This window comes from Rhinatrema bivittatum, chromosome 5, assembly GCF_901001135.1.
Source record: "Rhinatrema bivittatum chromosome 5, aRhiBiv1.1, whole genome shotgun sequence".
In the NCBI taxonomy this organism is placed as follows: domain Eukaryota; kingdom Metazoa; phylum Chordata; class Amphibia; order Gymnophiona; family Rhinatrematidae; genus Rhinatrema; species Rhinatrema bivittatum.
This window is the reverse complement of record NC_042619.1, coordinates 223,487,840-223,504,067: the sequence shown is the minus strand read 5'-3', so window position 1 is coordinate 223,504,067 and position 16,228 is coordinate 223,487,840. Positions and strand designations below refer to the sequence as shown.

At 45.7% G+C, this 16,228-nt stretch overlaps 1 protein-coding gene across 6 annotated transcripts in view; it reads right to left on the bottom strand.

Annotated features, from left to right (window-relative positions):
• The window catches only part of PPEF1 (protein phosphatase with EF-hand domain 1), a 106,260-nt gene that overhangs the window by 58,638 nt on the left and 31,394 nt on the right, over positions 1-16,228 (bottom strand). For all 6 annotated transcript variants that reach the window (XM_029603345.1, XM_029603344.1, XM_029603342.1 and 3 more), the window contains exons 3-4: positions 13,966-14,093; positions 11,752-11,812 (exon numbers count right to left, since the gene is read on the bottom strand). In XM_029603345.1, the coding sequence (XP_029459205.1) occupies positions 11,752-11,812; positions 13,966-14,093 (189 nt within the window). The remainder of the gene's footprint in view (positions 1-11,751; positions 11,813-13,965; positions 14,094-16,228) is intronic.

Here is a 16,228-nt window from a genome sequence, read left to right as displayed (position 1 = left end):
CCGGGATTTAGGCATAGGCCACACAGGCAATAGGCGTGTGTATGGCAATTATTTTGTTTCTGATTTTTTTTTTTTTGTTTCATTTTATTTAGCTTCGTTTTATAAATTTTTTGTTTTTAAATTTGTGTCATTTTTAATGTACACTAAATTGCACTAAATGGAAATACTGTATGCTGTTTTGAGTTAGTATGCACTAAAAACGAATAAAAAAACAAAGTTGTGTGGATGTTTTAGTTGTTTCCTTTAATAAAAGACATGAAACAATATAGACAATGTTGTTTCAAACGAAAGCACATCCCTAAAAGGCAATTTCCTAAGATGCCAAATTATGAAGGTGCCAAATACCCAGACCAAAGAGGAGTGCCACTGTGCCAAGAAGTAGCCTGCTTCCACCATCCACTCCAAAGGGGTGCTTCTCTGGCACTCTGGGACTCTGGCAGAGGGGGGGAATGGACTTCTCTCACTGTCTGATCTCCAGGGTCTCACCTCTCCCATTCCAACCCTGCCTCAGGTGCCAAAATCTCGAGTCCAGGCCCTGAGGGAAGAGGGAGCAGTTGTTTTCAGCAGAATGCTGGAAGATAGTTTAATCAGTTTCTCTTTGGGGAGCCAGCTGGTACTGGTGATTTTGCAAGAATTAATTTATGTTGCAATGAGATGCTACTATTTTTATTTTATTTTATTTATATAAGACTTATTTTCCACATCTCCAACATTTTGTTCAGGGCGGATTACAATATTAAAAATATTCATAATTTAAAGCATACATTGCATACATACATAAACAAATAGCAAGTCAAATTAACATACTTCATAAAAATACTTCTCTAAAAACATAGCCTTTAGCTTTTTCCTAAAAACCTTAATATCTCTTTCCTCTCATACATCTACAGGCAAGCTATTTTATAATTCAGGGGCGGAATATGAAAACATACGCTCACGAGTCGGCTGTAATCTTGCAGTACACAAAGAAGGCACTGCTAAGAAGCTTTTCCCTGCAGAGCGCAATGCTCTACTGGGAACATAAGGAATAAGACCTTTTGCTAAAATACATGTTGTTTTTCCATTCAATAGTTTACGAATTATGACTAGCAATTTAAAACGTGATCTCCATTTAACTTGTAAACCAGGGAAGAGATACCAACATCAGCATGATGTGCTCAAAAGGCAGGATTTTCAGCAACACAAGAGTGTTCGGGCACTGCAACTGCTACAAAATTCTACTGCTAAGAATTTTGTAGCAGTTGCAGGGCCCGAACATATGTGTTGGGCAGTCCCACTCAATCCTGTGGATCGAAAACATTAAAAAAAAACCCCACCAGTGGACCATGGAACACCGGAGGCAGCGCAAGGGACGTGCTGAAGGCACCCACCCCCAGAACAAGGAGGTAGGAGAGAGCCATTTGCGCCGAAGAGCTTGTCCCACTCCTAGCCCGCCCATCGGCACGCAAAAGCCGCGATGCCGAAAGGCATGCGCACAAAGGAGAGGAACAAAGGAGCTCACCCCCTTCTGCGCCCCTTTGTCTCGCTCCTTTGTGCGTGCCCGAAGTGCATAAATTGATTGATCCCTGGATTGCAAACTACAATCATGGAACAGATGTGCATCACTGAGCCCATACTAGGACGGGGCCTGAATGGAGATCTAAGGAGTGCCGCAAGTAAGAAGCAAAGAAGGCCCACAAACTCGGTCTCCCCTACTGTAAGTAGCAACGCTTCTACTATCTCATCCTGTCTAATGTTCACTCTGCTTCTATTAAATGTTCAGTCAATGTAAAAAAAAATATCCCCTTGATTAATGACCTGCTGGAAGATTTACAGCCCACTATACTCTGCATCTCTGAAACCTGGCTGACTGACAAAGATAATATACTCCTAAACTAAATTCTCCATCCTAACTATGAGATATTTCACTTTCCTAGACATAAACATAAAGATGGGGGCTTATTAATAATCTGTAAGAAAGAACTTAAGCTGGTACCCTGCAAAGTAGAGATAAACCCACCCTATGAAATGGCAATTTTAAAATCCCCTCAGCTAAACTTAGGTCTGGTCTACTATCCTCTAGGTTTACTTCAAAAAGACTGCTCACCACTGACCGAATTATTTGCTAAAGTGTTTCTATCACCAGAATCTACATTAATTGCAGGAGAATTTAACCTCCAAGTAGACAAAACACCGAGAACCGTAGCTTGTGAAATGTTTTTAGAAGCAATGGAAGCCCTGGGATGATCACAATTCATCTCGAAAGACACTCGTAAAGCAGGACACACGCCAGACCTAATATTCGCTAATACAAGTAATTGCCTAATCAATACTGTTATGACCCTGGAAGTGGACCCTTGTTCCGAGGTAGAGGTAGCACTACCCCAAAAGAGTACAACCCTTTAGGTCTCTACCATCGGAGGGCAAGGCCTGAAGATGCAGATGTTGAAAGAAGACTTCACCCTGGAAGCTCGTGATTCCCTCAGGAGGAGCCCGTAAGAACCCGGCCGCTGGGACTTAGGAGACTCACCGAAGACCGATTGTAGGTCTGGATGCAGGCGCCTCCTGCGGGTCATGGATTCCAGATGGCTGGCGCCTCCAGCAGGTCGTAGACAGTCCGGGAGTCAAAGAATAGTCAAGAGCCGGTCCAAGGGTCGAAGTCCAGAGAAGGGTCGTATGCCGGTCCAGAAGCAAGTCAGAATGGTCCAAAGCCAGTCTAAGATCAAAGCAGGAGAAAGGTCTGAAGCCAGTCCAGGATCAAAGCAGGAGAAAGGTCCGAAGTAAGTTCGAAGGTCAAAAGCCAAGGAGACAGTCCACAGGAAGCAGGAACAAGATGTGGAACGGAACCAGGAACACAGAGCACCAACTAGCTCCCTCCAGAGCCTCAATACCAAGGCAAGGTCTGAGGAGCAGACCTTGCCTTAAATACCCAGAAAACAGGAAGGAGTCCAGAGGAGGAACCACGACAATTTCCTGTCGTGGTTCCTTTAAATTTAGCAGCCAGCCACGCGCGTGGCCCTAGTTATCCCCAGAGGGAGGGTGGAGCCAACCCAGCTGACGAGGAGCCATGCGGCCAGACGCCGTCAACAGCAACGGCCATGAAGAGAGTGCGGGGGAGGACTGCCTATGCCTGCCGAAGCCTAGGGGTTTGTCGGCCCCCGCAGGTAGGCACTTGCCCCGGTTGTGGTCTGCTGTGACCGGTGGCCATGACGGTCGGTCCCGGCCATGGACCGCCGCGGCCAGTGACCATAACAGTACCCCCTCCTTTAGGCCTCCCCGTAGAAGGTTTGGATTTCCTGGATGCGCAGTGTGAAAGTTCTGTAGAAGAGTCTTATCCAGGATGTTCTTAGCCGGCTCCCACAAATTCTCTTCCGGTTTGAATCCTTCCCAAGCCAGCAAGTACTCCCATGTGTGACCTTGTTTACGGACATCAAGTACCTCACGGACCTGATAAATCGTCTCCTCTTCTGCCCTAGGCGGTGAGGCTTCAGGAACCTTGCGAGTAGGCCAAGTGAAGACCAACGGCTTCAGCAGAGACGTGTGAAAGGAGTTATGAATTCGTAATGTCGCTGGCAGACGAAGTTGATAAGTCACAGGACCTAGTTGTCGAAGCACCGGAAAGGGCCCAATATACCGAGGGGCTAATCGCATGGATGGAACTCTCAGGCGGATGTGCTGGGTGCTCAGCCATACTTTTTCACCCGGGTGGAACCGGGGGCCTGGTTGACGTAAAGTTTTTGGCGGAGAGAGCTGCTTTACGTAACATCTGCTGAGTATGGACCCATAACTGTCTTAATTGTGCAGCAGTGAGCTGGGCTGCTGAGGATGGAACCGGTAATGGCAAAGGCAAGGGTGGTCTGGGTTGTCGTCCAAATATGATCTGAAAAGGCGAAGCCCCCGTAGAAGTACAGGTGTGAGAATTATGGGAAAATTCAGCCCAAGAGAGAAGAGTTGCCCAGTCATCTTGGCGAGAATTGACATATATTCGCAGAAATTGTTTTAATGTACAATTCGTACGCTCACCCTGTCCATTGGCTTGCGGGTGAAACGCAGTAGTAAAGTCCAAAGAAATGTGAAATTTTTTACAGAGATTGCGCCAGTAACATGCTGTGAACTGAGGCCCTCGGTGAGAAACAATGTGCTGCGGCAGACCGTGAAGTCTGAAGATATGGCGCATAAACAGTTGAGCCAACTGAGGAGCAGACAGGAGGGAGGTTAGTGGGATAAAGTGGGCCATTTTTGAAAACCAGTCCACTACTATCCATTAGGGATGTGAATCATTTTTTGACGATTTTAAAAAATCGTCAGATAATTTTTAAATCGTCAAAATTCGTTAGAGTCGCGATACAGTAGAAATTCCCCCGATTTATCGTGAAAAATCGTAAATCGGGAGGGGGGGGAGGGCGGGAAAACTGGCACACCAAAACAACCCCTAAACCCACCCCGACCCTTTAAAACAAATCCCCCACCCTCCCGAACCCCCCCAAAATGTTTTAAATTACCTCGTGGTCCAGTGGGGGGGTCCTGGCGTGATCTCCCGCTCTCGGGCCATCGGCGCCATTTTGGCTGCCACTAATATAAATGGCGCCGATGGCCCGATAAAAAAAACCCCAGCCGACCCTTTAAAATTACCCCCTTAGCCTCCCCCACTCTCCCGACCCCCCCCCCAAATTTTTTACACATACCTGGTGGTCCAGGGGGGCCGCGGGCAGCGATCTCCCATTTCCAGGCCATCAGCTGCGCTAAAAAAAATGGCGCCAATGGCCCTTTGCCCTTACCATGTGACAGGGCAAAGGTAGTGCCAGCGCCATTTTGAATATTGGCAATACGGCCCGAGTGCAGGAGATCGCTCCCGGACCCCCGCTGGACCCCCAGGGACTTTTGGCCAGCTTGGGGGGGGTCTCCTGACCCCCACAAGACTTGCCAAAAGTCCAGCGGGGGTCCAGGAGCGACCTCCTGCACTCGGGCCGTATTGCCAATATTCAAAATGAGGAGCAGACCTTGCCTTAAATACCCAGAAAACAGGAAGGAGTCCAGAGGAGGAACCACGACAATTTCTTGCACATTTGTGCACCTTGCGCGCGCTGAGCCCTGCACGCGCGCGCTGAGCCCTGCATGCGCTGCCCATTCCCTCAGAGGCCGCTCCGAAATCGGAGCGGCCTCTGAGGGAATGGGCTGTGCGAAATCGGAGCGGCCTCGGAGGGAACTTTCCTTCCACCTCCCCGCACCTTCCCCTCCCTTCCCCTACCTAACCCACCCCCCCGGCCCTATCTAAACCCCCCCTACCTTTATTCAAAAAGTTACGCCTGCCTCCGGGCAGTAGTAACTTGCGCGCGCCAGCTGTCTGCTGGCGCAGCAAGCCCTGACACAGGCCGCTGTGTTGGGGCACTCGGCCACGCCCCCGGACCGCCCACACACCCCCGAACACGCCCCTGAGCCGACACCATGCCTCCGACCGCCCCTTTTTGCAAACCCCGGGACTTACGCGCGTCCTGGGGCTTGCGCGTGCCGCCGAGCCTATGCAAAATAGGTTTGGCGCGCGCAGGGGTGTTTTAAAAGGGTTACGTGCGTACCTTATGCACGCAACCCTTTTAAAATCCGGCCCTTTATACGGTTTTTGTTTTTTGTGTTTTATAAGATAGTCAATGACATAGCTGAAAACCTTAGCCCTGTCCAGACAAAAACTATTAACAAAGAAAGAAATAATTCCAAACATATAATGCCCTAGTATAATGATAAATTAAGAAGCACTAAAATGATCCTTACAAAATTAGAGAAACAATGGCAGAAATGCCAATCTGCTGAATCCCTAGGAAAATATAAATCTTTCCTAACAAAATACCGTACACTAAGCAATAAAGCAAAAAAAAAGAGTACTGTGTTAAACAGATTCATGTGTTTATATTCAATTCTAAACTTCTACTTGAGGTTGTTAAACATTTAATTAAAGACCTGACATCCTTCGTCTCAAGAAACTACAACCTCACAAAGACCTCTAGCAATGAATGTCACAGCATTTTTAGACAAAATTGATAAACTGAAAAAACAATCCCCTATCTGTTCTCCAACAAAAGCATTCAGAGACCCAAAGGGCATGGTTAAGTGGTCAACATTCGACAGAGTATTGATGCTGAAAATTTGTCAAATCATTGCTATAATTAAACCTGCAACTCACCCATGTGACCCAACTTCAGCCAGTTCCTTGAAACAAGTAAACCAAGTTATCGCTCCAACAATCACCACCTTAATTAATCATTCACTATCAGAAGGAATTGTACCATATGGATTAAAACAAGCAGTAATAAAGCCAATCCTAAAAATTAAGACTGGTAGAACTGATGATTAAGACAACTATCGTCCAATAGCCAACTTTCCATTTTCAGCAAAAGTTCTTGAGAAAGCAGTGTTATCCCAACTTGTAAATCACCTCGAAGATCAAAATATTCTCTTCCCAAATCAATTTGGATTTAGGAAACATCACTCAACTGAGACATTACTCCTCTCATTAATGGACTCGGTTTTACAAGAGCTTGACACTGATGAATCTTATTGTCTAGTGCTAATTGACTTAACAGCCGCCTTTGACATGGCGGACCATTACCTGTTATGCCATCAGATGAGAAGCATTGGGATCGACAACAGGGTTCTCAGTTGGTTCTCCTCATTTCTTTCTAACAGAACATTCCAAGTCAAATTGGGCAACCACATATCTGACACTTTCCAGTGTGAAACAGGTGTCCCTCAAGGCTCAGCCCTCTCGGCAACACTATTCAACATTTACATGCTCCCACTGTATAAATTGCTGATGAATCTAGGTTTAACATTCTTCTTGAATGCTGACGACATACAGTTTTGCAAACCACTCTCCAGATCATTTGAAAATACAGCTTTGATACTCTCTACCTACATGAAAGCAATACAAGAACTAACGCAACTTAAACTGACACTAACCCCTAAAAAGACTGAAATCATTTGGCTGAATAGAAATACATCAATAGTTAAACCACCTGCCCTAGACCTGGATAATTTTCAAATGAATCCCTCAAATCAAGTACAGGATTTAGGAGTACAGATAGATGAGATCCTCACAATGACAATGCACATCAGTAAATTAATTAAGACAGGTTTCAACAAGTTGCATATATTACATCGGTTGAAACCATTATTAGCTTCTGAGGATTTCTGTACTGTATTGCAAACTCTAATCTTCTCAAATCTCGACTACTGTAACTCCTTACTTCTAGATCGTCCAGTAAGTCACCTAAAACCACTACAAATATTACAAAATGCTGCAGCAAGACTATTACTAGGATCTAGGAAATATGATCACATTATACCCTCGCTGATGTCACTGCACTAGTTGCCAATACAATCCAGAATCTACTATAAAGTCCTAATGATAATATTCAACATCATTCATTCCAATAACACCGGCTTCTTAGGAGTGACAAACAACCTTACAATCCTCAGCGAACAGTAAGATCTCAAAATAAAGGACTATTGACTATTCCCACAAATCGGAGCACACATCTGATGCAAATAAGAGACCGTGTGTTTTCCAAAGCAGGTCCAAAGCTCTGGAATTCTTTGCCTGAGATGTTACAAATTGATAGAAAGATTTAAATGTGAATTAAAAACGTGGCTATTCAAAAATGCATATAATTTAACTTAAAAACATCAGAACATACATAGCCACAAAGACAAGAAGGACAAAAGATAATAATCGAATCTTGAAGAATAAATAAAATGAGAGAATGAAAGATTTTCATAACAACCCACTTACTAAGATGTGAAAACTATCATTTTAATTACCCGTATACTTTGCCTTATGTACAAGATCAATTGCTAATATCTACTAGGAAATTTCACTTGATAGATACTAATGCCTGCCTGTGATTACCACCTCTATAACCAATTTTTGTTTTGTTTGTTGAGTTATAACTATGAATGTCACTTTGTAAACCCATTGTGATCTATACATGGTAGGGATGTGAATCGTTTTAGGACGATTAAAATTATCGTCCGATAATTTTAATATCGTCTTAAACCGTTATGGAACACAATACAATAGAGATTCTAACGATTTATCATTATAAATCGTTAGAATCGTGAGCCGGCACACTAAAACCCCCTAAAACCCACCCCCGACCCTTTAAATTAAATCCCCCACCCTCCCGAACCCCCCCCAAATGAGTTAAATAACCTGCGGGTCCAGCGGCGGTCCGGAACGGCAGCGGTCCGGAACGGGCTCCTGCTCCTGAATCTTGTTGTCTTCAGCCGGCGCCATTTTCCAAAATGGCGCCGAAAAATGGCGGCGGCCATAGACGAACACGATTGGACGGCAGGAGGTCCTTCCGGACCCCCGCTGGACTTTTGGCAAGTCTCGTGGGGGTCAGGAGGCCCCCCACAAGCTGGCCAAAAGTTCCTGGAGGTCCAGCGGGGGTCAGGGAGCGATTTCCCGCCGCGAATCGTTTTCGTACGGAAAATGGCGCCGGCAGGAGATCGACTGCAGGAGGTCGTTCAGCGAGGCGCCGGAACCCTCGCTGAACGACCTCCTGCAGTCGATCTCCTGCCGGCGCCATTTTCCGTACGAAAACGATTCGCGGCGGGAAATCGCTCCCTGACCCCCGCTGGACCTCCAGGAACTTTTGGCCAGCTTGTGGAGGGCCTCCTGACCCCCACGAGACTTGCCAAAAGTCCAGCGGGGGTCCGGAAGGACCTCCTGCCGTCCAATCGTGTTCGTCTATGGCCGCCGCCATTTTTCGGCGCCATTTTGGAAAATGGCGCCGGCTGAAGACAACAAGATTCAGGAGCAGGAGCCCGTTCCGGACCGCTGCCGTTCCGGACCGCCGCTGGACCCGCAGGTTATTTAACTCATTTGGGGGGGGTTCGGGAGGGTGGGGGATTTAATTTAAAGGGTCGGGGGTGGGTTTTAGGGGGTTTTAATGTGCCGGTTTTGCGATTTTTAGATTTTTAGATTTTTCACGATTTTTCACGATATTTTACCCCCCCAAACGGCAACAATACGATTCCCTCCCCCTCCCAGCCGAAATCGATCGTTAAGACGATCGAGGACACGATTCACATCCCTAATACATGGAACAACGTATATAAAATGTCTAATAAATAATAAATGAAAGGTAAACTTGAAAAAGCAGATCTTTGGAATCAGATGACTGAGAAATTCCATCTAATGGACCATGGAACCTTTTTTTGTGAATGACCAAACTGTAAATTGTACTTATTCAGATTTGATCTTTAATCAAATAATGATTAGCAAAACTCGTTACAGATGAACCTGGTGGCTGCATGTGCGACTGTTGTGTATATTTGGAAGCTTGAGTACCAAGGGGCTGGTAATGCAGGGTATCCTCTGGTTGCTTAGCAATGTCTCTGGCTTCCCCACAATCAACATTTCTAAGCTGAGTAGAAAGCCTTTTTGGCCATTCACAAACTTGCCCAACGAAACAGCACTACACACAGTTAGAAACAGGACCAGCGAGCGAGCTTGTGAATGGATAAAATGTCCTGCATTACCTAAGCATGCAAATGTTTGACCGGGAATACGAATTGCTGTACTGCATGTTCTCTGAGCCTTTGCCTCGCACCGAGAGACCTGCACAAGCAGCTCCTGACCAGCCCCGGTCTCACAGCAGGCACTTATCTGCAATTACAGGCAGGCTGGATCCACATTTCCCGCTGACTCCAGGGATCTTCCCTTGTCAGTCCTACGCACAGATTATGTGGTGCTCTATCAGTGCAGGCTGGCAAGGGACCAGAGTTTTTAATCACTGACATTAAAATACTAGGCCCGACCATGCCAAATGGCGTTTTTATCGTGCTTTCAAAGTGCTCCGTTTGCATTTTAATGATAGCAGTGAATGGCTGGCAGCCTGCACATGTGAGGAGCGGCGCTGGGCTGCTTTTATGTTCTATTAAGAATCCATCAGCTAGAAGCTGCCTGCTCTCTGGCAGGCTGAGATTTATTACGGCACCTTGGCCTCCAGGCTTCCTACGCAAGCGAGTTGATTTACGCAGCTTCCCAGAGACTCAGCAGCAGGGTCATGCTACGCCCCTATCCTAGGGGCCCGATTGCCAGCCAGGTTTTCAGGAAATCCGCAATGAATAGGCATGAGGTATACATTTGTAGACATCAGAGATGCAGCATATGCAAATTTACTTCATGCGAATGCATTGTAGATCTGAAAATCTGAGCGGCTGTGGGAGTTCACCAGGACCAGTTTGGGAAGCCCTGGATTAGTCCAACTGGCATACAGCGTTTAAACTGTAGAGGGAGCTGATCTTGGGTTGGGGGTTGCTGTGCCTGGGTTATTCAAAGGCATTTATCCCTTCATCCTTTCACTGCTTCATATTTAGTCAAACAGCCAGGCTAGCTGGAGAATGACATCTTAGCAGTGTGAGTAGATGCTGGAAGAATGGGAAATTAATTCATACAGACTGAGAACTCATATGGGCAGAAATCCCTAATACCTCTTGTTCCAGTATAGTGGAGTAGGAGTCATCTTGACATACTGAAAAGTTAGAAAAGGATTAAAAAAATAAAATCTTGCACCATCTGAGTTCAGACTTCAGTTTGTCATTTTTAGAACCCAAGCCTCCTCAGTGATGTAATGTCATCAGTCTATAATTGTGTATTGTCGCCATATCTACAGAGGCGCATAACATCATGTCTATAATAGTGTACTATCTCAATATCTATATGGGAATATTATGTCACCAGTCTATAATGATGTATTGTCTCCATATCTATAGGGTGTATTACTTCACCAGTCTATAATGGTGTATTGTCTACATATCTATAGGATGTATTACATCATCAGTCTATAATGGTGTTTTGACTCCAAATCTATAGAGGTGCATTACTTCACCAGTCTATAATGGTGTATTGTCTCCATATCTATAGAGGTGCATTACTTCACCAGTCTATAATGGTGTATTGTCTCCATATCTATAGAGGTGCATTACTTCACCAGTCTATGATGGTGTATTGTCTCCATATCTATAGAGGTGCATTACTTCATCAGTCTATAATGGTGTATTGTCTCCATATCTATAGAGGTGCATTAAGTCATTGGGTCTCTGGGGATGTATTATGTCACTGTACATAAGATCCCCAACATTCTCATACAGTCTGCTCATAATGTCCAGTAGTAGGAATACATATCCATGTCCTCATTAGACAGGAGACAACCAGCTTATCAACCCACCAGGAAAAGAGTTTTTCCATGAAATCAAATTGCGTTCCCCTTTTAGTAACTCTAAAGTACGTCCTGGTCTTAGATAATGATTTTGTTCATGATCTGAGTAGCTGTTTCCTTTTGACAATTCTAGGGCAAAATGCTGTTGGGGAGGACAATTGTCATTAGCCATTTACCCAGGTCTGAAAGGTGCCCACCCTTAACCTGAGGGATCCACTTTTAGCTGCATTCGGAGGAGGCGCTCCTGGGGCGTATTCGTATCGGGGGGAGGGCAGTAACGCACATAGACTGTATTTTGAGATCTCCGCATGTACCTTTCCAAGGGAAAAGTATTCCCACACCAGGTGCAAATGTCCACAGATGGTTTGTCCCCCTGGGAATGATTTCGAAAGGGAAAACGGGCATGGACTCAATGCTTAGAAAGCCAGCGCAAATTAGCTGGAGGCTCTGCAGAAAGACAAAAAGTGTCCCCTCTGCCTTCAGTACATCATTGCAATTAAACACTAATTACATGCATAGACTGCATAAAAAGCACTGGTGCCTTGGCCCTTACCTTTGCCAGTCCCGTTCAGGTGAGTGAAGTGATCCAGCATGAAGGTAAAAAAGGTGGAGAGCTGCGGGAAAAGAGGGTACCAAACTATTAACAATTACACTTCCAGACAAGCGTCGCGCAAGCAAAGCCGGTCCCTGCTGTGGAGGCGCTGGGTGTCTTTTACTGCACTGCTTTCTAGTGGTAGGGTCCACATTGTCATTTTACAAGTGGTCCGCTAAGCTACACACAATGCAGCTGCTCCAGATGTTCCTTGTGAAACAATCCCAATATAAATAATGGAGTGAAAGCCAATGGCTTTGTTAACCAAAGCCATATTACAACTTTAGGGGCCATGCTAGGCCTAATATCTTTCCAGAGCATGGCTCACCCAAACTTAGGTCTGAGAAACATTTTCAGCAGAAAGCTATTTGTTTTCTCACTTTGTTACTATGAAAATGTGCCTCCAAGGCCCTGTGTATTTCAGTAAAACTGAGCAAGCCATGTCACTTGGATCTTTAGACCAGCACCTCTTTCAAATTGTAATTGCATAATACATTATCGGATTAATTATAATACACGTAAGGGGTAATTTGCAAAAGGATTTACATGCTTAAAACTGGCTTTTACACATGTAAATGCACATTTCCTGTGTAAGGGGCTTTTGAAAATTGCTACAATATATGCCATTGAATTATCCAAAGGATTTACCCATGTAAGTGTATTTTATGTGCGTAAATGGCTTTAGAAAATTGCTACGATAGTATGTTACATTTGCATGCGAAACTCCTTTGAAAATTCACCTCCATAACCTTCATTATCTCTTCAGAAACAGAAAGTCACCCTCCCTTTTCAGAAACAGAAAGTCACCCTCCAGCTTTGATATAATGTTGATCTAAAAGCAAGGCACCAAAATGTTTGTTCACACGTCAACTATCATCTTGCCTCTTTGAAATTCACTGAACAGCAAATGCACAGTCCAACTCCATTGGCTTCAAAGGGAAAGAAAGAATGAGAAAAGAAACATAACATTCTATAATTCTTAGTGCAAAAATATGTCATGACTAGAAGGAATTTACAAAGAATGTTATGCAGAAGTTAGGTATTCTTACTTATCTAAAGATATTCCAAAACTGAAAAAATACAGGGTCTCATCCCATGTGCGCACTTTGCCTGCTCTGCGTTATCAGCAGCCATTGAACAATAAAGAAAAACGATCCCTTAACAAACATGTCTGCTCGACACAATGCTGCAGCTTCAGTCTCCACTCTACTTCTCCTAGGATAGGATGCCTTGACAATATTCTCTTATTTTTCCCAAATATCTGCTCTAATGACAGTTGCTATTCAAATGTTTTACAAATATTTGCCTGCTAAAAGCCAAAAAGATTTGGGGTGAACTGAGCTTTGAAAGTGAGCACCAGGTAAGCCTTCTGGCTCGGTGTGGCTGTGACTGCCACGAGGAGGGACATGGATTTGATTTCCAGTTCTGCTCTTATGTTTTCCAGGTCGGCCAGGGCCAGGAAGGGAGTTTCAGCCATCGTGCAGTGGTGACATCTGGTGGCCAGACTTAAAGTCCACCATTGCAAGGTTTTGGAAGGATCCCTGGCATGTGGCGCCCGACCAAGGACTGTCGCTGCTATGACTTGACTAAAGTAAGTGAGAGGAGGTATAAAAGAGGGGAAAAATACCCTGGTGGTTGCAAGTGAAAGATGATGGTGCCAGATCCCAGCCCCAGTTCTCACTAAACCTGGATGCTCATAGGAGCAGAAAAAAACCTTTTGGGGAAAAAAAAATACAGAAAAAATGAATTAAAAAAAAATTCTACTTCCTGTGACACTTGCTTTTTGTTGTGTGCTGCTCACAGTGGGACCAGTACAAACTTTTTGCATGGCTGATATGAGCCCATATGTCCTGCCTCCTTCATCAGAAATGTCCGATTCAGCCAATCTGACTAAATTATTTGGCCCTTTCTAAAGAATAAAGCTGAGATAGGTGAACAGACAGAGCTAACGTCCGCCAAGAGTTTCTTGTCATAACCCGCCTTGTCCTGAGGAAGGGGGGCACTGCCCTCAAATGCTAGCCACCAATGTATCGAGATAGTCCAATCGCTAAGGTATCACCTACACATCCAGCGATATTTCTATGCTGTCACAAGACCAAAGGAAAGAAAGAAAGAGACTAAGGAGAGGGTCCGTTGCCCCTCCCCCCCGGGGGTCCGGCACGCATGAATACAGACCTGTAGCTGTGCCTGCTCTTCTGCGTACTCAATGGACTGGAAGATGCTCAGCGTGCAGCGTCGTCTCATCTCCAGCCGCGCCACATAGCGGCGGTACCACCGCTGAATGAGGACGGCCGCCTTCATCGCTGGGGAAGGGGGGAGGTAGGGGTGGAGAAAGACACGAGAAGAGGAACCGTGAGGGGAAGGTGTTATTGCTTCTGCCAGCAGTCAAAGATCTAAGCGCTGCTCCCTGAGTGCCGCAGCCTTCGCGGCCAAGGCGGAGAGAGAGGGGCCACCCCCACACCCGCACCCCCAGGCCATTTTCTCTGAGAGGACAATCCATTACATTTTAAAGCAGGTGGGAATTGGATATCTAATGGGCAGGTTGCCCCAGGCGCTAAAATGCTTTGCTACAGCAGTTTCTGTGAATAGCAAACAAGAAAGAAAAAAAATCATTGCTAAACTTATAACAGAAAGTACTATTATCATGCTCCTTTCCAGCTGTTTCTCTAATGTGTACATTTTGTTATTAAAAAATAATAGAACCAGGAGCCAATAAAAGAGATTTTTATTAAAAGGATTTAAATGCAGCAGAATTGTACTGCTATAACAGAAGAGGAATCTTGATGATATATATATATATTTTGTTTTACCGGTGCCACTGCTTTAATAAGAGACGCATGTGGTTGCGGCTTCTCCTTGCTCCTTTGCGCTTCCAGGTCAATCAGCACCAGCCACTGCACAGGCTTCAGAGACCTGAACCTTCCTTCAGATCTATCTGGAGATAAGGGATGGTCCTGCCTCCCAGCTAGCTCAGCTATCATGAGGGGCCACAGACTGCAGCTCCCTGTGGAAACTGGCAAGCATGCCCTCAAGAGTCTGACCACTAGATGTCGCCTGTGTACGAGAGACAATTTACCAAGGAGTGCATCCAGTATTTACAGAGTTAAGGTAAGACATTTAAAAAAAAAAAAAAGTAAACACAGAAATGAGCAGGCCATCCCCGTGGCTTGGTAATGGACCGGTCTTCTACTCCTTGGGGTTGGCCAAGGCTGGGGATGCTCTGGAGGCAGAGTTTGCAGTGCCTGCTGGGAGAGAGTCCGTCATTGTGCAATGGCGACATCTAGTGGTCAGATTCAGAATTTGTGATTAGTGTTCCTGAAGGTGCCCTGGTGCAGGGACCCCAGCTCAGGAACACTTTAAAGTGGGGATATAAAAGAAGGTCAAACTCATGGCACCAGATCCAGGCCCTGGTTCAGATTGAGCTGAAGGTCCAAAGGAGCAGAGAGGGAATTGCTGGTGGAAAAAGAAAAACGAATGAGTAGTGAGCAGATGCCGTAGTTCTATAATTATTCTCAGCTTTCTGTGGAGAGGGCTTGCATCTTTACTGACATGTTTCACAACCCGATGGCGTTTGCATGCTCAGGTGTGACTTGTGAGCATCACAGGTTGAGCAAGTGCAAAACAAAGCGACAGTCCCCTGCTTCCTTGCAGGTCGTCTCTGGGGACCTGGCTTCATGCACGGTAATTGAATAAAAGAACCTGTAAGTGAGCGCAGGGCAGAAGTGGAAGATGAAATTAACTGCTCCCTGAGGAAAAGCGAGTGAGGCCATTGAAAGCTGACAGCAGGGAGGGATCATTCCTTCATCAATGGGAAAGGCGGCTCTGTTAAGCCTTTGCCTTTCTGACCCTCAAATATTGCTGTGATCAGGCCGGTCTGCTGTCTGCTTGGCGGCAATGGCCGGTGCTGTCTGGGAGATCCAAGTTCAGTTCCCTGAGTTAAGGTTCTGCCGCTTGGACCACCTCAGGGCCGGGGGGGTGGTACCAGCAGTGTCTGTGTGTGTGTGTGCCAGGCTTGGAGTGAATGCAAACTGACCAGCATCCTGACAGATCAATGATCTGCGGTCCCTGGCCTCAGACTGCTGCTACAATGGCTGGGCTGGGTAGCAGGGCAACTAAATGCAGGGATAAGAACGCTACGCAGCTGCAAATGCAGCTCACAGTCCTGCTGGAGGCCAGCTCCAACTTTAACCAACATCCTCGGAACATGTCATCATCCCTTTTCTCTGTCCCCTTTACCCAGGCCCTCTGCTTGCTGGAAATTTCGTGTCTCTGGCCACTGGTAGCCAGAAACACAGGATATGATGGCAGATGAGGACCGCAGGGCCCTTCGGGTGCAATGCTGCAGACCCCCCAGCTGATTTCTGTATTCCCCTATTCACTCCTTCCCAACTAAGGATCCTCCGTATTATTCCCTGGCCTTCGTGAATTCTATTACTGT